At 39.7% G+C, this 17556-nt stretch overlaps 1 protein-coding gene across 1 annotated transcript in view; it reads left to right on the top strand.

Annotated features, from left to right (window-relative positions):
- Positions 1-1302: 1302 nt before the first annotated feature.
- LOC102419199 (leukocyte surface antigen CD47-like) overlaps positions 1303-17556 on the top strand; it is a 127728-nt gene continuing 111474 nt past the window's right edge. The window contains exons 1-2 of the mRNA XM_023754959.1: positions 1303-1351; positions 9728-10075. Coding sequence (XP_023610727.1) covers positions 1303-1351; positions 9728-10075 — 397 coding nt within the window. The remainder of the gene's footprint in view (positions 1352-9727; positions 10076-17556) is intronic.

Raw genomic sequence — 17556 nt, 5'->3', positions numbered from 1 at the left:
GTGAGATGTCTCTTTTCCTCTTTTTTTAATCGTTAAAAAAAATAAAACTATCAAATTTCACTGGAGCAATGCTTGCCTCCAGTCACATCAACATATTTATTAAACTCCTTCTGTTTGCTCAGTTGAATGGGAAGTCATAGAGGAGGGAATACTTAAAAAACTCTCCAATTTTAAAGAAATGATAATGTTGAGGGAAAGAGGTTTACACAAGGAAACCATGAAAAGTTACATAGTATATAATGCACTGAGTGTGGAAATGTTATTTCCTGGGTATATTACTATGAGGATGGAGTCGATGGAGGAGATGCCATGGGTAGAGGATTTGGAGAAGTGGGGTATTGTGGTGGGAAATTGCTTTCTTCTCCAGCAGGTAAGAGAAAAACCACCAAAGGAGCAGACAGGCTATGCAGCCCATTAGAGTAGCCACCAGAGACTGACTTTGTGACAAGAGAGTTCATCACTTAGGATAAATGTTACTGGCAGTTTGACAAGGTCTTTGCTTCAGTTTGAATGTTGTGCCTGTGTCATTCAGTGAGATATTGAAGGAAAGTGAAGGGATTAGTCAAAAACTCTATATGCATAACACAGACCACTGTGTGGTGATAGCCAGAGCTAAAGGGGCGTGGGTGGAGTGGAGGTGGAGGTTGTCAGAGGGAAGAGGGAATGGGGACAGAAGGATGCAGAGTGTAGATGATATTTCATTCAGTTGTACACTTGAAACCTGTATAGTTTTGTGAACCAATGTCACTTGATAAATTTTTTTTAATGAAGGCCTTCTTTATACTGTGGCTTGTAGCCACATTTTGAATCCTTTTTTTTTTTTTTTTAGCAGGAGAGGACATTGGAGGGAGGATCCTGGGGCCCAGGATGGAGCAAGAAGGAGAAGAAGAACCTTGGAGAGGGGCGGGGACAGTGAAGACCCAGTGAGCCAGGGCACACACTCCAAGCCTCTCTTGGCCAGAGGGACCAGGACCCTGGACAGGGATGGTGGTTGGCAAGGAAAGTTTTGCCCTTGAAGCCCAGCGTTGGCCACCTCCCTGGAGGGGCTCAGGGTCTCTGCGGAGCCTCAGGGAATATGAAGGAGTCCAGGAATCTGAGGGACTGCAGTCAGCAGCACCTTGGGGGGAGGGGGGGCTGGGAGCAGGTGTGCGATGGCCAGAACGCTGAGCGCGGCCAGCAGCCTGGGCATTGGGTCCTGCTTGTGACGCGAAGCCACTGCAGGGTTCTGACTGTGACGCCAGTGGTTGCACCAGATTCTGCCTTAGCAGTGATGGCAGCAGCCTCTGCCCCTTCGCTGGCGCTATGTGGCCCCTGTTGGTGCTGCTGCTGCTGCTGGGCTTGGCGAGCTGCGGTGAGTGGCCCTGATCCTGTCTCTGCAGATCTCTCTCCTGCCTCCACGGTGCCCCGCTGGCCTCTCCCAGGAGAGGGTGGCTGGTGCAGGACGCACCTTTCACTGCTGGAGCAGCGCGAACGTGGGAGGCCCCGCGGGTACTCAGGCGCCTCCTTCCTTCATCCCCTCTCCCTCCTCTTCATCTTCCCCCTTGACAGCGGGCTCATCTCCTTCCCCTGCTCTCCGCCTCCAGAGGCACCCAGGGAGGAAGACTCCACACCGCGCACCTCACGCGGAAATTAACTGGACAGAAAGGGCGCCTTCCTTGGCGAGTGGGTGGCAGCTGTCAGGGTCCCCCTCTTTGGCACCCCTCTTCCCTCCTAGGCGCTTAAATACACTGGGGATGAAGGCGGGACAGTGGGAGAGCCTGGTCTTCTAGGGATTGAAGTGCGCATTTTGGCCAAGTCTGCAAGATGGTTTTATTTTCCCTGTTTGCCCTACCACATGAACATAGCAGGTAAGGGAGACATACGTGATACAATTCAGTTTTATTTCCAACACACCATTTAATCAGAAGAATCTCCCCACCCCCCACCCCCCCCACCCCCGCCGCCCCTTTTTTAGTTTATTAAACCCTTGAAATAGACTTCCTGGAAACTCTCTCAACCTCCCGCCCCACCGACCACTTTAAAAACAGGCCAAAGAGCACATTCCAGTCCCCCTGTATTTGGGGACCAGTTTAGCTGCAATGGATTTCGCTTGAAATAGGAAGACAACTTGCAGTCAAGTGGAATTTGGTGTTTTTCTGCACCAAAGGCCTTTTGGCCCCAAGCTGTTGGAAACTATTTATTATGTTTAAAAACGTGTGCTCCATAAAACTGAGGAAAGCATGTGATTTTTTGGTGTGGCTCTATAGGCTATGCCTGTCACATTTCACACGCAAAGACCCTTTTGTTAACTTTTTCTAATATTCAAATTGTGTTTGAATAACAGTAACAGCAATTGTTATATTTAATTCTAGAATTTGAGCTTAATTACATTTAAACTGATTGTTAGCCTCACTGTGACCTCCCAATCCGGGACCCCTCAGGAAATGTCTGAGAGCCCAGTAAGACTCTGTCCAGCAGGCCAGGCGAGGGACCCCACTGGTCCATTAATTTGTGCACCAGGCCTCTAATTGTTGTATAAAAACCAATGGATTTCTGCGTGTTTAATATTTAGTTATAAAAGGGCACCTGTGAAGAGATGCTAACAGCCTTAGAGCACAAGAAGTTATAAGTCAAGGTATTTGAGAGACTGAGTTTAGATTATAGAAGGAGGAAGAGAATTCATGATCTTTTACGTTCATTTGTACTCAGACTTTGATTTTGATTTTGTTACCAGTTGGGGTTATTGCCTAGGACCTTGGTTCTTTTTGTTGATGCAGAAAAGAGTTTAAGGTCAATAAAAAATAAAAGTAAAGCAAAATGGGGTTTATTGAAAATACATTCCACATGAGGCACCAGTCAGTCAACAGAGTGTGAGAGAAAACATAGTGAGAGCAGCCAATGGCAGGGCTGCTGTAACTCAAGGGAAGTCAGAGGAAAGGGGCCTTGGAGACAGGTTCTGGGGGTAAGCCCAGGATGAGCTGCAGCTGCCCATTTCTCCCCTGGATGCAAGTGTCATGGGGTCCTTTAGAGGTTAAGGGCTATGTGCCTGTGGGGAAAGCAAGGGGAAGGGAATGGCATGGGATTGCTCCCTGGAGGTGGAGTGCATGCTAGAGAGAGCATGGCCCACAGCTCCTGGGTTCTAAAGAGGGATTGTATGTGTGGAGCCTTTCATTTGCATTCAGGGATGATTGACTGAAACTATCTTTCTTCTGGGCATGCCCTTACCCATAATGTATAGAGAAAACCCACAGGGGGTGGGGTCAAAACTAAAATGCAAATATTATTATAATTCGTCCAGAGTTCTAGGAAGGTCACATTGGCATTGAGGTCATGTCCTTTTCCTCTGAGCTTGGGCCCAATACATGCTGGCTCCAAACCTGCCAACTGTCAGTCTGTGCTGCCCTTAGAGAGGAGGTCTGAAGGCAAAGTTGGTCCAACCCTTGTTCAGGGCAGGCCCTGCCCCAGCCACTCATTTAATTTCCTACACAACACTTTCAGATTCATTTACAAATGACTAGTAATCAAATGCCATTTGCTGGTAGCTACTAAAGTTTCAGTTGACCTTTGCAGTAAAATAAGTTATCTAAAATGCCCATTCCATCTAATTATAGCCAAACTATATAACACCCTGTATTGGTTTACAAGATGCAGAATGAATTATTATGCTCCATCCCTCCCCCATGCCCCACATGTCAAATTATACTTTATTTAAAAGCACATCAACATTTTCAGTGGAATTCAAAAACTGGTAAATAAAACCTTACTCAAATAATGAATAAGTATATGAACTGTCAGTAGTTGAATGATTTTTCAAAGTGAGTTTTTAAAATCAAGGGTACACATGATTAAAAAACAAGTTTATTGTCTAAGCATAATAATAATTTGGCTCACTCTCAATAAGATGTTTTCTTTTCTCTTAAAAATATATTACTTTTAAACACATTTCTATTTTGAGGAAGTAACTGCCTATTTAAAAGTCCTTAATTATGGGGCCGCCCCAGCGGTTTAAAGGCAGTGTGTTAAAGCATTAAACGAAATGTCTACTATTAGGACATTTGCTCATGCTGTCATCTGTATTTTGGCAGATGTTTTATCTTTCCCACTGAGTTGTTAATGGAGATTTGAAAAGCTAGGTTCTAAATATGAAAAGTAGGTGTTTTTCCCAAAATTAATAAATATTCTGAATCCAAAATTATCACTCATATTATTAAAACTGTGTGTATTCTTTAATGTTGATTCAACTATGGCTATTATAGGCATTGCTTTTAATACATTAATGATATTTTTGTGACACAATTTTTATAAAGCCATTTACCCAACTTTTAGGTTTTGCTGTCATAACTATTTATACAAGAGTTTAAAATTCTATATTTTTATATCTTGTGCCCAATAGAGTGCACTTGGGCTGCCATGAAGCTATTTCACTTGTACAGCTATATTTTCTATGATAAAAGAAGAAGAAGAAGAGTGTAGAGTCAATTTTGCTAAACTCATTGTAATACTAAACTAAAAGTACAGAGCACCCAGGATATTTGATTCTGACAGACCTATATTAAACAATAGAACCTGGATTTCCCTTCTGTGTGGTTATGTAGAAGTAAGGCAGGAATTAGAGGTGATACCCTCCTCTACTTTCTTCCATACCCATGGAAGAGTTTTATATGACTCCATATTTGGTCAACCCAGGGATTGAAAATATTTATGCATGTTTCAATATGTGTCACACTGATAGGTTAAAAGAAAAGGCAGGGAATTGGGCAAGTGCATGGTCTGTCAAAATGTTTTTACTTGTTTCAAGCCACATATGAGCCCCCTTGCTATTTTTCATGCACTTTACAAGGCCTTCCTGGACATAGAGACGAATTTCGGATTCTATGCCTCTTAATAATATAAAATGCAGTTACTAGGTAGCAGGGATTTTGTTGTTTTTAATCCTTCACTGGTACTTAATATATTTTCCGTGCTTAATAAGGCCTTAATACTGGATGTTACTGAATTTAAACTGCCCTTCCCCATGTAATTCTAGCTCAACCACTGCACTTCTTGTAAGGCCACTTTACAATTTAGAGGCTATTAATTTGAGTCAGAACTAGACACTCTGGAGACACCCCACTTTACCCCAGACCTTGTTTGATCTTTATTGAGGAGAGATCTAAATAAACCCTCCTTTTTCTTTTTCTTTTTACCTTAATTCTAACCCAATTCAGTTTGAAGCTCCACTTTTTCATTCCAGGGTCAAGGTATATGGCAAAACGGATTCATTTCTAGCAGGTATATTTACTCATTAGCTTTGCTTCATTTACCTTAGTGACTACTGGGCTGTCTTACCCCATTCCTGAACAGCCATTCCAAGCAGACAATTATTTTCCTACTCCAAAAAAAAAAAGTGGTTATGTGTGGTGTAGATTCTTTCAAATTCCCTCCCACCATTTCTAAACTTAGCTATATCGTCTTAGGTAACATTCATCAGTTTCTCCATTCTCACCCAGTTTCAGAAGTATACATATTCACCTTTATAAGGAAAAGATCACCTATCTATAGCTCTTTCACTTTCACCACCTAGGAGACCTACCTAATCAATTTAATACTTCAGTTTTATATCTGAGATCTTTCCTTCTCCGTTGGTTCTTTCACCATAGCTTACAGACATGCTTAAGTTTTACCCCATATAAAAAATGAATAAATACAACAAGAAAGCCCACTGCATGGGAGAACATATTTGCCAATGTTATCACCGATAAGGGTTTAATCTCCAACATTTATAGGGAACTCATACAACTTAACAAAAGGAAGATAAACAATCCAATCAAAAAATGGGCAAAGGACCTAAATAGACACCTTTCAAAAGAGGACATTCAGAAAGCCAAGAGACATATGAAAACATGCTCAAAGTCACTAATCATCTGAGAGATGTAAATCAAAACAACAATGAGGTACCATCTCACACCTGTCAGAATGGCTATCATCAACAAATCAACAAATGACAAGTGCTGGAGAGGATGCGAAGAAAAGGGAACACTTGTGCACTGCTGGTGGGAATGCAGACTGGTGCAGCTACTCTGGAAGACAGTATGGAGTTTCCTCAAAAAACTAAAAATGGAACTGCCATTTGACCCTGTGATCCCACTTCTAGGAATATATCCCAAGAAATCAGAAACACCAATCAGAAAGGATATATGCATCCCTATGTTCATAGCAGCACAATTTACATAGCGAAGATCTGGAAACAGCCTAAGTGCCCATCAGCAGATGAGTGGATTAAAAAACAGTGGTACATCTACACAATGGAATACTATGCTGCTGTAAAAAAGAAGGAATTCTTACCATTTGCAACAGCATGGATGGAACTGGAGAGCATTATGCTAAGTGAAATAAGCCAGTCAATGAAAGAAAAATACCACATGATCTCACTCATTTATGGATAATAAAGACCATTATAAACTGATGAACAAAAATAGATACAGAGGCAGAGCAGCATCGAACAGACTGTCAAACTACAGCGGGAAGGCTGGGGAGGGTTGGGGTGCAGGAGGGGGGGGTGGGATCAACCCAAGGACTTGTATGCATGCATATAAGCATAACCAATGGACATAAAACACTGGGGGTAGGGGAGGCCAGGGGAATGTCAAGGGGGGGGAAGGAGACATATGTAATACTCTTTGTAATACTTTAAGCAATAAAACAAAATTTTTTAAATAAATAAATAAATAAAATAAAAATAAATTAATTAATAATTTAATTAATTAATACGAGAAGAACCAAAAAAATCTTGCCCTGTTCCTGTCTCCACAGTTCTTCCAATATCACCTTCTCAATCTGTTCTCTTTGACTGTCAAATTTAATGAAAGAATAATTGCCTCTCCTTTCTCCCCTCCCATTTATTCCCAATGCACTATGACTTCTCATCCCACTAGTCTATTGACATTTTCCAGATACAGTACCCAGTGATGTAATTTTTCATCTAGGAGCTCTTTGTACTTATCACACTTGACATCTATGTTGTTCATATCAAGAAATTTTCTTGATGTCTATAGTGGAGATCTTTGCTGGGTCACCTACTTCTCACACTACTACTCACTTCCTTAGTTGTTCCTTTTTAACTATTTGCCCCATAATCACTGGCATTCTCCAACATTCAATTCTCTGATACCTGCTCTGTTACTTTGAAAGGACTCTCTGAACAATCATATTTATGCTCATAATTTCAATTATTAGCTATATTCTTGGTCTCTGAAGCTTTCACATACTTAGCAAATGCTCAATAAATGGCAGCTACAGTTGACTAATTTTGGCTCTTCCTGCAAAATTAAGGAACTCTTCCATCTCACCTGCAACTGACTTAGTTGAAATTTTGCACTGAAATATGTAGCTTCATGATTCCATAATCAGGTCTATAGAAGTAAGTAGTGGAGGGTTCTCTTGAAATATGGAAGAAGAACGAATCCTCTCTGATACAAATGTTTGTATTCCTTTCTTGGGACTCAGACTTTAACTTTTTTATATTCATAAGGAATGTAATGAGGCATACTTGCTGGACCCTGGGTTTAATCCATAGGCTACAAAATAAAGACATTGTTCTTGCTTTTCTACCCTTTCTCCTAATGGAGAGACCAATTAAATCAAGTATTAATTACAACATTTAGTAACAAGGGTAGTGACAGCACTTGAGAGGAAGTCATGGGAGCAATAAAAAGAGATTGAATACAGTTGCATAGTGTACGGAGGGGGAACAGGATTAAACATCTGAACTGTGATTTAGAAGGAAGAGCCAAAGTTAGTCACCTCTATCGGCCATTTATTGAAAATTTGCTAAGTATATGAAAGACATTGAGATAAGAACTTTGTGTTCCTTATCTGATTAAATCTCAACAAAATCTCCAGGAGGTATATACTATCAATTCCCATCATATAGATGAGGAAGCTGAGGTGCAGTTGTTAAATAATTTGCATATGATTATATTTCGAGAAGGGGATAAGGCTTGAGCCAATGTCTGACTCTAAAATATGTGTTCTGATCTATACACCCAGAGAAGGGCATGATCCTCTAGGCTGGGGGAACATGTGCAAAGGCAAGGACATGAGAGAAATAATTCAGAACCCCATGATTTTGAAAAACATAATTGGAAATCCAGTTTTGCCTGGGGCTTCCTAGTACAGGGATGGCTAGAAGTGTAGAGAACTGGGCAGAACTGAGCTTGTGAACCACAAGCTTGGTTCAGACTGCAAATTCCCAGAAACATAACAATTTGCACCTCCCAGTCAGAGAAGGTTTAGATCATTGTGTAAAAATGCTGTTTTGTCCAGTTTTTAGAGTATTACCTGCATATGTACAGCACAGCATTGTTGAGAGGGCACTTGTCCATGTATTTGCTCCTTTGATACTCGCCACAATTCTGTGAAGCTGTCTGGTGTTCATTTCTGATCCTCTTACTTGCAGAGAGTAAACCAAGGCCTAGAAAAGTTACGTGAATTGCTTAAGGTCACATACTGACAAGGGACAGGTAGAATTTGTACTCAGGCTTTCTGAACCTTGTTCAGTTCATATTTCAAATGCATCCTAGCATTCAACTCAATGGGCATTTACCAAATACTATGTTCCTAGAATAAAAACGTGTTATGGACCTGAGTTTTATTCCCAATTTGTGTAAAGGGAAGAAATTGTAAGGATGAACTGTTAAAGTTGATATTTATATTTGTTAGTGTTTTGTTGTTGTTGTTGTTTTCAGCAAAAATCCAACTCACTACTTATAGAGAAGAGTTACTAAGTGGCTGAAAAATATAGAAGAGAACTATAATTTCTCTACAATTTGCACATTTTAGGTGAAAGATGAGTGATTGCATTTACCTTCCCAATCTCTATTTTGTAAGGCAACTGGTAGTTTATCCTATTGAGAAGAATTTAATAGGATATACCTACTTACCAGAAATATCTGTTCTTGATTTCAACTGTTTTGTAGCTTTATTTTGAGTGGTTTATGGTTTTTAGGAGGAAGGAATACCTGTAAAATGCGTTTGGAAATTGTTGTTCTATAGTTTCAATTAAATTTGGGAGTAAGAAAATGCCTTTCAATTGTATATATCTCTTTATAGTATTTGCATACCAAATGTCCATTGCTGTTTGTATTTTGCAATGGAAATAGCCAGAGAATATTTTTTCTCCTTAGCATTCTAAGACTTTCCATCTTAGATGTAAGAAGTGATTCATCTGATTTACTTTTTATATTAAAGTACAATATAGCTCAACACATTGCTTGGAAATGCAACCTAAAGATAGAGATAAACTTCATATGGGTTTAGCAAGTTCTGTTTGGAGGGAATATATATAAATTGAGACAATATAATATTTCGTTTGATTTTCTGTTCAAAAATTTTCCATGGTAAGAACAATATTTTTCTACGTACATCAGTGAGCAACAATGATTTCTTCAAAGCTTCTGAAGCCAAATATACAACTTCATGTTCCAACACAGGTTGCTGAATTTATTACCAATACTCTTGGTAATGTGTACTGTGTATTACTGAGAATTAATAAAGAATAGTTACAATGGTGTCTACCATCTGTGCAGGTTAATATTAAAATACATTGTTTCACTTTTTTACCTGGTCTGCCTTCTTTGTATAGCTGCACTGCATACTTAAGGGGACAATTGAAGCATTGATCTTTTATCTTCAGGATTTGTAACATACCTAAGACCTTAATTTATAGAATTCTATAGTGAAATGAAACTATTTTCTTTTTCTTTTCCAGGTTCAGCTCAGCTAATATTTAATATAACCGACTCGGTAGAATACACCAAAGATAATAAAACTATTCTCATCCCATGCATAGTCAATAATTTGGGGGCAAAGGACCTTGCAGAAATGTTTGTAAAGTGGAGATTCAGAGGTAAACAAATTTACTACTATGATGGATATAAAAATGAATCTAAGGCCACCAGTGACTTTTCGAGTGCATACTTCGTATCAGACACACTGCTATCAGGCAATGCCTCATTGATTATGGACAAGAGCGATGCTGTCCCAGGAAACTACACTTGTGAAGTAACAGAATTAACTAGAGAAGGCGAAACCACCATAGAACTAAAATATCGTATTGGTAAGAATTTCATAATCTTCCCTTTTATTTGTCCTGCAGTAGCCTAATCCTATGAGAAATGAGACACAATGGGACTAGGGACTCCTTTGAATCAAAAAGTAGTTTATGACTATTAATGATTATGTAATATTTAGCAGCTTTAAGATTATGACTTTACTTGGTCTACTTTTCATAATAAAACTCCTTTGCTGTGTTATTTGTGTATTGTCAGGTTCTCAAACTTTTGTTCTGAGAACTGTTCTGATGGTGTAGAGTTCCAGGCATCATTTAATCTGCATTTCTGTTTGCTGCTATCAAAAGTACTACCTTTCATGTGATTAATTTTCCATGATCTTTTCAATGATGTAGCTTTTTTATTACCTGCACTTTGGTCAAGGGCTGACAAATCCCAGCCATGTTCCAGCTGGGAAAAAAATAGATCAGAAAGAGAATCACAAAATCAAAAATCAGGTCATAATGATGTTTCCTTGAGGTTTCCTGCTATGGTGTTTGTTCTTTTTCTTGGTCAAGATGAGGGAGAGCTAGGGATCTAATAGAATTAATTTGAATTCAGCCTTTGTTATGGCACCAGGATTGTGCCCTTTCTTCATAGACATGGGCTGGGGAGTTGCATAAAGCAGTACAGCTAGCTGAAGTAAACAATCTGCTTTCTTTCTAGTCCTTGCCATGCCAGCTGATTACTTTAACCACATACAGGTGCATACTGACTTTCTATTTTGAAAGCTCTATTTAGAACCACTAGTCATATTACTGCTCTCAGGATTAGACAAACCTTTGAGAACCTCTGATTTAGATGGGATCAGACCATTCAGTTGAATCAACTATTTGCCTTCTATTCTTCTAGTGTTTCCTGTTATGACATTTTTATTACCAGGTTGGGAATGGGGTGTTTATTCTGATGGAATATTTTGACATTGCTTAGGATTAGGAATCAGGACATCTGATTCTTCAACTTAACCATTTGCCTCTATTGAACTTGAGGAGTTACTTCACTGGGTCCAAGTTACCTCATCTCTACAATGGGGATGAAAAGAGATTCCTGCTTTATGTATTCTCCAGTCTAACAAGCATCATGAGATCCCTTGTGTACCAGTCCTTTGTAAACCAAAGTACTTTTCAAATTTTAGCTGTCTTCCTGGGACATTTATTTTATGAAGTGAGGTTCTGAGGTGTTGAAGCTGGGGTGTCATGAGAGGGGTGTCTGTGTGGTGCAGCATGGGCAGGAGATGGCTAAGAGCCGAATTTGGAAGGCTTTTCTGCTCAAAAATCTCTCCTCCATTGAAAATCTCATTAACTCACAATGGGGGAGGGAGATTTTGGAGTAGAGTGTAGGTCACTGAGAGGAGGATTGTAAACTCGAGACTTAAAGGCCATGAGATGGGATGAAGGTGGATGGGAAGGGATACCAATCTCTGGGATAAAGACAAAGTTTGTAATTTTCTGTGTGATTGTTGCATCTTTGTTTTCAAAGTCCCCGGAAAAAACATGAACTATGCTTACTGTTGGGGTCGTGAAAATATGAAAGTCGTGTTTTGTTCTAGAGAGTGTACACGATTCTACCAGAGTCTCAGACATTTGGCTGTGCACCCATTTTTATTTTTTGAAATAGTTATAGAATCACATGAAGTTTCAAAGATTGAACAGAAAAGTGTTGTGTACTCTTACCCAGCTTCCCCCAGTGGTTACATTTTATGTAACAGAAGTTAAATGCCAAAACCACCCAGTTCACAATGTTAAATTGTGTATATATTTCTTTTTCTTTGTATCACATGTGTACATTTCTGTAATGACCACCACAATCAGAATATAGAACTAACCCATTAACACAAATATCTGCCTCATGCAAGCTATTTATAGTCACCTGCTCCCTTGCTATCCCTAACCTGTTAAGCATCATTTGTTCTCCATATCAATACTTTGGTCATTTCAAAACTGTTCTGTAAAAGTATGTAACCTTTTGAGACTGGCTCTTTTTTTTTTCAGTCAGCACAATGCTGTTGAGACCTATTCATGCAACAGCATCATGTAGAAATTTCTCTCTCTCTCTCTCTCTCTCTCTCTCTCTCTCTCTCTCTCTCCTCCCCTCTCTCTTTCTCTCATATTCCACGCTGTGGGTATATCACACCTTGTTGAACCGTCCACCTACTATAGCACGTCTTGGTTGTTTTCAGTTGTTTTGTGCTATTGCTCATGACATTTCTATAAATAATCATGTACAGTTTTTTATGTGGACATAGTCTTCATTTCTATGGATAAATGCATAGAAGTACAACTACTGGGTCGTACATATTTATAGGCGTAGCTTTTGAAGAAACTGCCAAACTGTATTCCAGAGTGTTTTTTCCATTGAACAGTCCCATCAGCAACATCCTTGTCAGCATCTGGTGTTGTCACTGCTTTGCACCATTCCTTAAGGGAAAAGAAAAAAACTACTCTGCCCAAAATGGTTAACGGAAGCAGGTTCTTGCAAAGTTATTTTGAAAAATTTACTCATCATGTAAATTCTGGGGATTTAGGCAGTGGAATCCATTCTTACTGTTGTGCTTTTGTAGCAAATATAGACATAAATGAAAACTAGAAAATGCTTAATAGAGAATTCTACCTAGTAGAATGTGGATTAATGGTGGCCAATTTTTGTTCCCTTTTGGGGAGCACAAGGACTAAATATGTGAAAATATTCTGAGATATAGTTTCATATCTCTCTGGTAGCTGTGTAGTCTATAGTACAATGGAAGCGGCACAGAACTTAAATTTAGAATGCTTTTTTTTCTGTACTTCATCATTTTGTAATTTAAGAAAACTTAAGTAAGAAAATCAACATTTCTGGTCCTTAATATTTATGAGTAAAATGGGGATGCTCTCTTTATCACAAGATTGTTAGAGATGTAAATATGTGTATCACTCTCTTACTTTAAAAAGATTAATGAGTGCTTACTATGTGACAGGCACTGCACTAGGCCCTTTGGATTTTTAAAAAATATACTTTATTGATTTTTTTACAGAGAGGAAGGGAAAAGGAAAGAGAGCTAGAAACATTGATGAGAGAGAAACATCAATGAGCTGCTTCCTGCACACCTCCTACTGGGGATGTGCCCACAACCAAGGTACATGCCCTTGACTGGAATCGAACCTGGGACCTTTCAGTCCTTAGGCCGACGCTTTATACACTGAGCCAAACCAGTTAGGGTGGCCCTTTGTATTTAATGGTGACTAAGTCAGGATCCCTGATTTCAGTGACGTGATAACAGTTTAAATAAGAGGAATAAAATGACATAAAATTTATTTGAGCACATGCCAGATATTTTATATAGGGTCCCATGACCCCAGGAACTCTGGAAGATTGATATAGGTCTTACCATTCAACAGCAGAGAGATTTAGGGTACTTGTTCAAAGTTAGAGTCATAGCCAGGATGTTAACCTAGATCTGTCTTCACAACTCAGTATGTTTTTTATCCTATGATGCATTTTTCTGTTAAAACACCTTGTACACAATCAAATACTAAATGTAAATAATACTTATAAAAATCTGTCATTAATATCTATACTTATATTATCAGTATAATAACTTGGAAGCTTAAGATTTTGCATTTTTCCAAGTAAGCTACTAGTGTTTATGTTTAAGGCCAGTTCAAGTTCAGCAGAGTTTCTGCTTCCTTCATTGTCAACATGATATACATTATGTTCATAATGTTGACATGAAGGCATTGAAAGATTACTTATATTCGTTTTCTAGTGCTGTATAACAAATAACCACAAATACACCAGCTTAAAACAGCTCTCGTTTATTAGCTCACAGATTTGTAGGTCACAGTTCTGGTCAGGTTGTGGTTGGGGTCTAAAAGAAAGGCATTGTCCAGGCTGTATTCTCAAATGGGTACTGTTCCAAGCTCACATAATAGTGGCAAAATTTAGTTCCTGGTGGTTGCAGGACTGAGGTCCCTGTTTCTATGCTGGATGTCTGCTGTGGGCTTTTCTCAGATCCTAGAGGTTTCTCATTCCTTGTCATACAGCCTCTTCCTCACTTCAAGCCAGCAAAGGAACACCATCCTCTCATTGTACTCTTCTGACCGGTTGTATTTCTTATGCCAGGAAGAGCACAGATCCTCTTTAGGGCTCACTTGAGTAGGTCAGCCCTCTCCAAGGACAATCTCTTTTTCTTAAAGTCAAATGATGGAGGACCTTAATCACACCAAGCAAAATCCCTCTGGTCATGTGACACAACAATCCTGGGGATGAAATCCATCCTATTCACAGTCCCTCCTTATCTCCAAGGGAAAGAAACTATAAAAGGCTGATTGCAGGGATTCTGGGTTTGATGAAATAACTGAGGCTATAACCAATTCAGTACCTCAGAAAAGTCATCACAATCCTAAAACGTCAAGTTAAAATTTGGCTTGAATTTTAGTGTAACTTTTATTGTGATCTTCGTTTGTGGAAACTGATGTTCTCTGTGTCTGTGAAGGTTTACGATGCACAGGCGTACCTCAGATATGCTGCAGGTTCGGTTCTAGACCACAATAAAATAAGTAATGCAATAAAGCAAGCTGCAATCTTTTTGCTGGTGGAGGGTTTGTCTTTCAATTAGTAAAAAGGCAACATCAATGAAGCACAATAAGCAAAGCACAATAAAATGAGGTATGCCTGTATGTATTTGAAGAAGCCCACTAAGTTGATTAGAGTGATTTATTTACTTTTTGGTTATCCCATTTTGTACACAGTGATAAGAGAAATGAAGTGGTGGGATTTTATAATATTTCAGCTTGGCAACAAAATTTAAATAGTCTCTTAATAACATTCCCTTGCCTTTTCGCTAAAGGGGTTTATCTTCCTGGGAGCCACTCGACCCAACCAGGAATTGGGAGAGAGCAATGGGCACAGTTGTCAGTGACAGAGTGAGTGGAATGGCAGCATGGATGCCCTTGGTTTATTTTTCTTAATCCTGAGGTGGAATACTATCTGATATTGTTCTTAGTACTTTTTAAGCTTTATTTATTTTTTAGTGTCATTTAAATTTATATCTCAAGGGGACCTTAGAGAACTATCTTGCCTCCTTCTCCCATTGGGGAACAAGAGTAAAAGTCATCTGACAGTACTACCACACCAACTCAATAGCTTAATGGGAATATAAGGGGTTTCATAAAAAAAGCTTGGGTTTCTCCCCATAATCTCATTTGGTGTTTGAACATCAGAGTCAACAATCTTCCAACTCTTCTCACCTGAACAAGTTAGACAGATACAGCAGAGATTTGTAGCAGTGATTTTAAACTGAGAGCAGCATGGGCAACACCCCCATCCCCAAACACAAACACACACATACACTTACCATGGGGAATATATTAAAATCTTGGAGTGGGATCTGAGACTGAGGAGTGTGTGAAGTTTGAATAAACCCCTGGTGATTCTGATAGGCTTCATTTAAGAATCACTTACACCCGTGGTCGGCAAACTGCAGCTCGCGAGCCACATGCGGCTCTTTGGCCCCTTGAGTGTGGCTCTTCCTAAGCCTCATGAGCACCCTAATTAAGTTAATAACAATGTACCTACCTATATAGTTTAAGTTTAAAATATTTGGCTCTCAAAAGAAATTTCAATCGTTGTACTGTTGATATTTGGCTCTGTTGACTAATGAGTTTGCCGACAACTGTTAGGCCATATTTTGTGTTTTGTAATCCCACCCTCTTCTGTCACTGAAATACCTCTCACACTTACTTCTGCACAGAGGCTTGGAGTCATCTAGGCTATTTTGCCATCTAATTCAGGAATTGCTTCTATCACAACCCAGGTTATTGGTCGTTCAAACTTTTTACCTACACGCTTGACATGATGACACTGTTACTTCCTAACAGTCTCTTATCAGGCCGTTCCAGTTCTGTACATCAAGCTAAAGTTTGCAATCCTGCAAGTTCCCACTTACTAGGAGGGCTATAGTGGTTCTCTCCGAGTTTATTCTTCTTTAAGGTAAAATCCCCCTCCCCCACCATCAAAAACCATCCCAGCTAGTTTCCCAAAAGCTGAGGTGGTCACCCAGGTGGCCTCTTATTCACCTGACTTAAGAGTACTGCATTTTCTATTTTTATTAATCCTCACTAGATTATATTTTTCCCATTGCTTTATTTTTTAGAGAATGGAATGTGGAAAGGTGGAAGGGAAAGAGGGATAAAGGAAGAGAAAGAGAAAGAGAGAGAATGTGCTGGCACATAGAGACACATCCAGCACATCCCCTGGAGGGGGCGGAGATCAAACCTGCAATCCAGGTACATGTCTTTATCTGGGATTCAAACCAAGGACCCTTCCCTGCTCAAACTGATGCTCTAATCACTTAGCGACTCCTGCCAGGGCACGGTTATTACATTTTTTTCACAAAACTACATTAGGGACTTAGCTTCAGCAGCTCCCAGTATAAAACAGAGCATCATTCCAACTCTGAGTGTGAAGGGTGGGGACAGTCCTTCCTGGTCACTCTTCACCTTTACAGGGTCCTTTGGTCTCAGGTACAGCTGACAGCCTTATTGAGCCAACCAGCTGCCCTGTGGTACACAGTGTCCTCAATGCTCTAAGTCTGGTGGGTGATACTTTCATATCCATATAAGCAGCAGTTGGAGGAGAATCCAACAGTCCCTTTGGTAGCCTCAGGGTGTCTAAGCGGCCATTCACATCATGACCACCATAATTATGAACCATGGTGTTAGTGAGGTTTCTCCTTTACTTTCATTTTTTAATCATTAAAAAAATAAAACTATCAAAATTTCACTAGAGCAATGCTTGCCTCCAGTCACATCAACACATTTATTAAACCCCTTCTGTTTACCTTGTTGAATGTGAAGTCTTAGAGGAGGGAATACTTAAAAAACTCTCCGATTTTAAAGAAATAATAATGTTGAGGGAAAGAGGTTTACACAAGGAAACCATGAAAAGTTACATAGTATATAATGCACTGAGAGTGAAAATGTTATTTCCTGGGTTTTATTACTATGAGGATGGAGTCCATGGAGGAGATGCCATGGGTAGAGGATTTGGAGAAGTGGGATATTGTGGTGGGAAATTGCTTTCTCCTCCAGCAGGTAAGAGAAAAACCACCAAAGGAGCAGACAGGCTATGCAGCCCATTAGAGTAGCCACCAGAGACTGACTTTGTGACAAGAGAGTTCATCCCTTAGGATAAATGTTACTGGCAGTTTTACAAGGTGTTTGCTTCAGTTTGAATGTTGTGCCTGTGTCATTCAGTGAGATATTGAAAGGAAGTGAAGGCATTAGTCAAAAACCATATATGCACAACATAGACCACTGTGTGGTGATAGCCAGAGGTAAAGGGGTGGGGGGGGGGCAGGAGGTTGTCAGAGGGAAGAGAGAATGGGGACAGAAGGCTGCAGAGTGTAGATGATATTTTATTCAGTTGCACTCTTGAATCCCGTATAGTTTTGGGAACCAATATCACTCTGATAAATTTTTTTTTAAAATTTTATTTTTTCTTTACGGAAGGT

The sequence above is a fragment of the Myotis lucifugus genome, unplaced genomic scaffold (assembly GCF_000147115.1).
Source record: "Myotis lucifugus unplaced genomic scaffold, Myoluc2.0 scaffold_67, whole genome shotgun sequence".
Classification (NCBI taxonomy): Eukaryota; Metazoa; Chordata; class Mammalia; order Chiroptera; family Vespertilionidae; genus Myotis; species Myotis lucifugus.
This window is presented reverse-complemented; position numbering and strand designations above follow the sequence as displayed.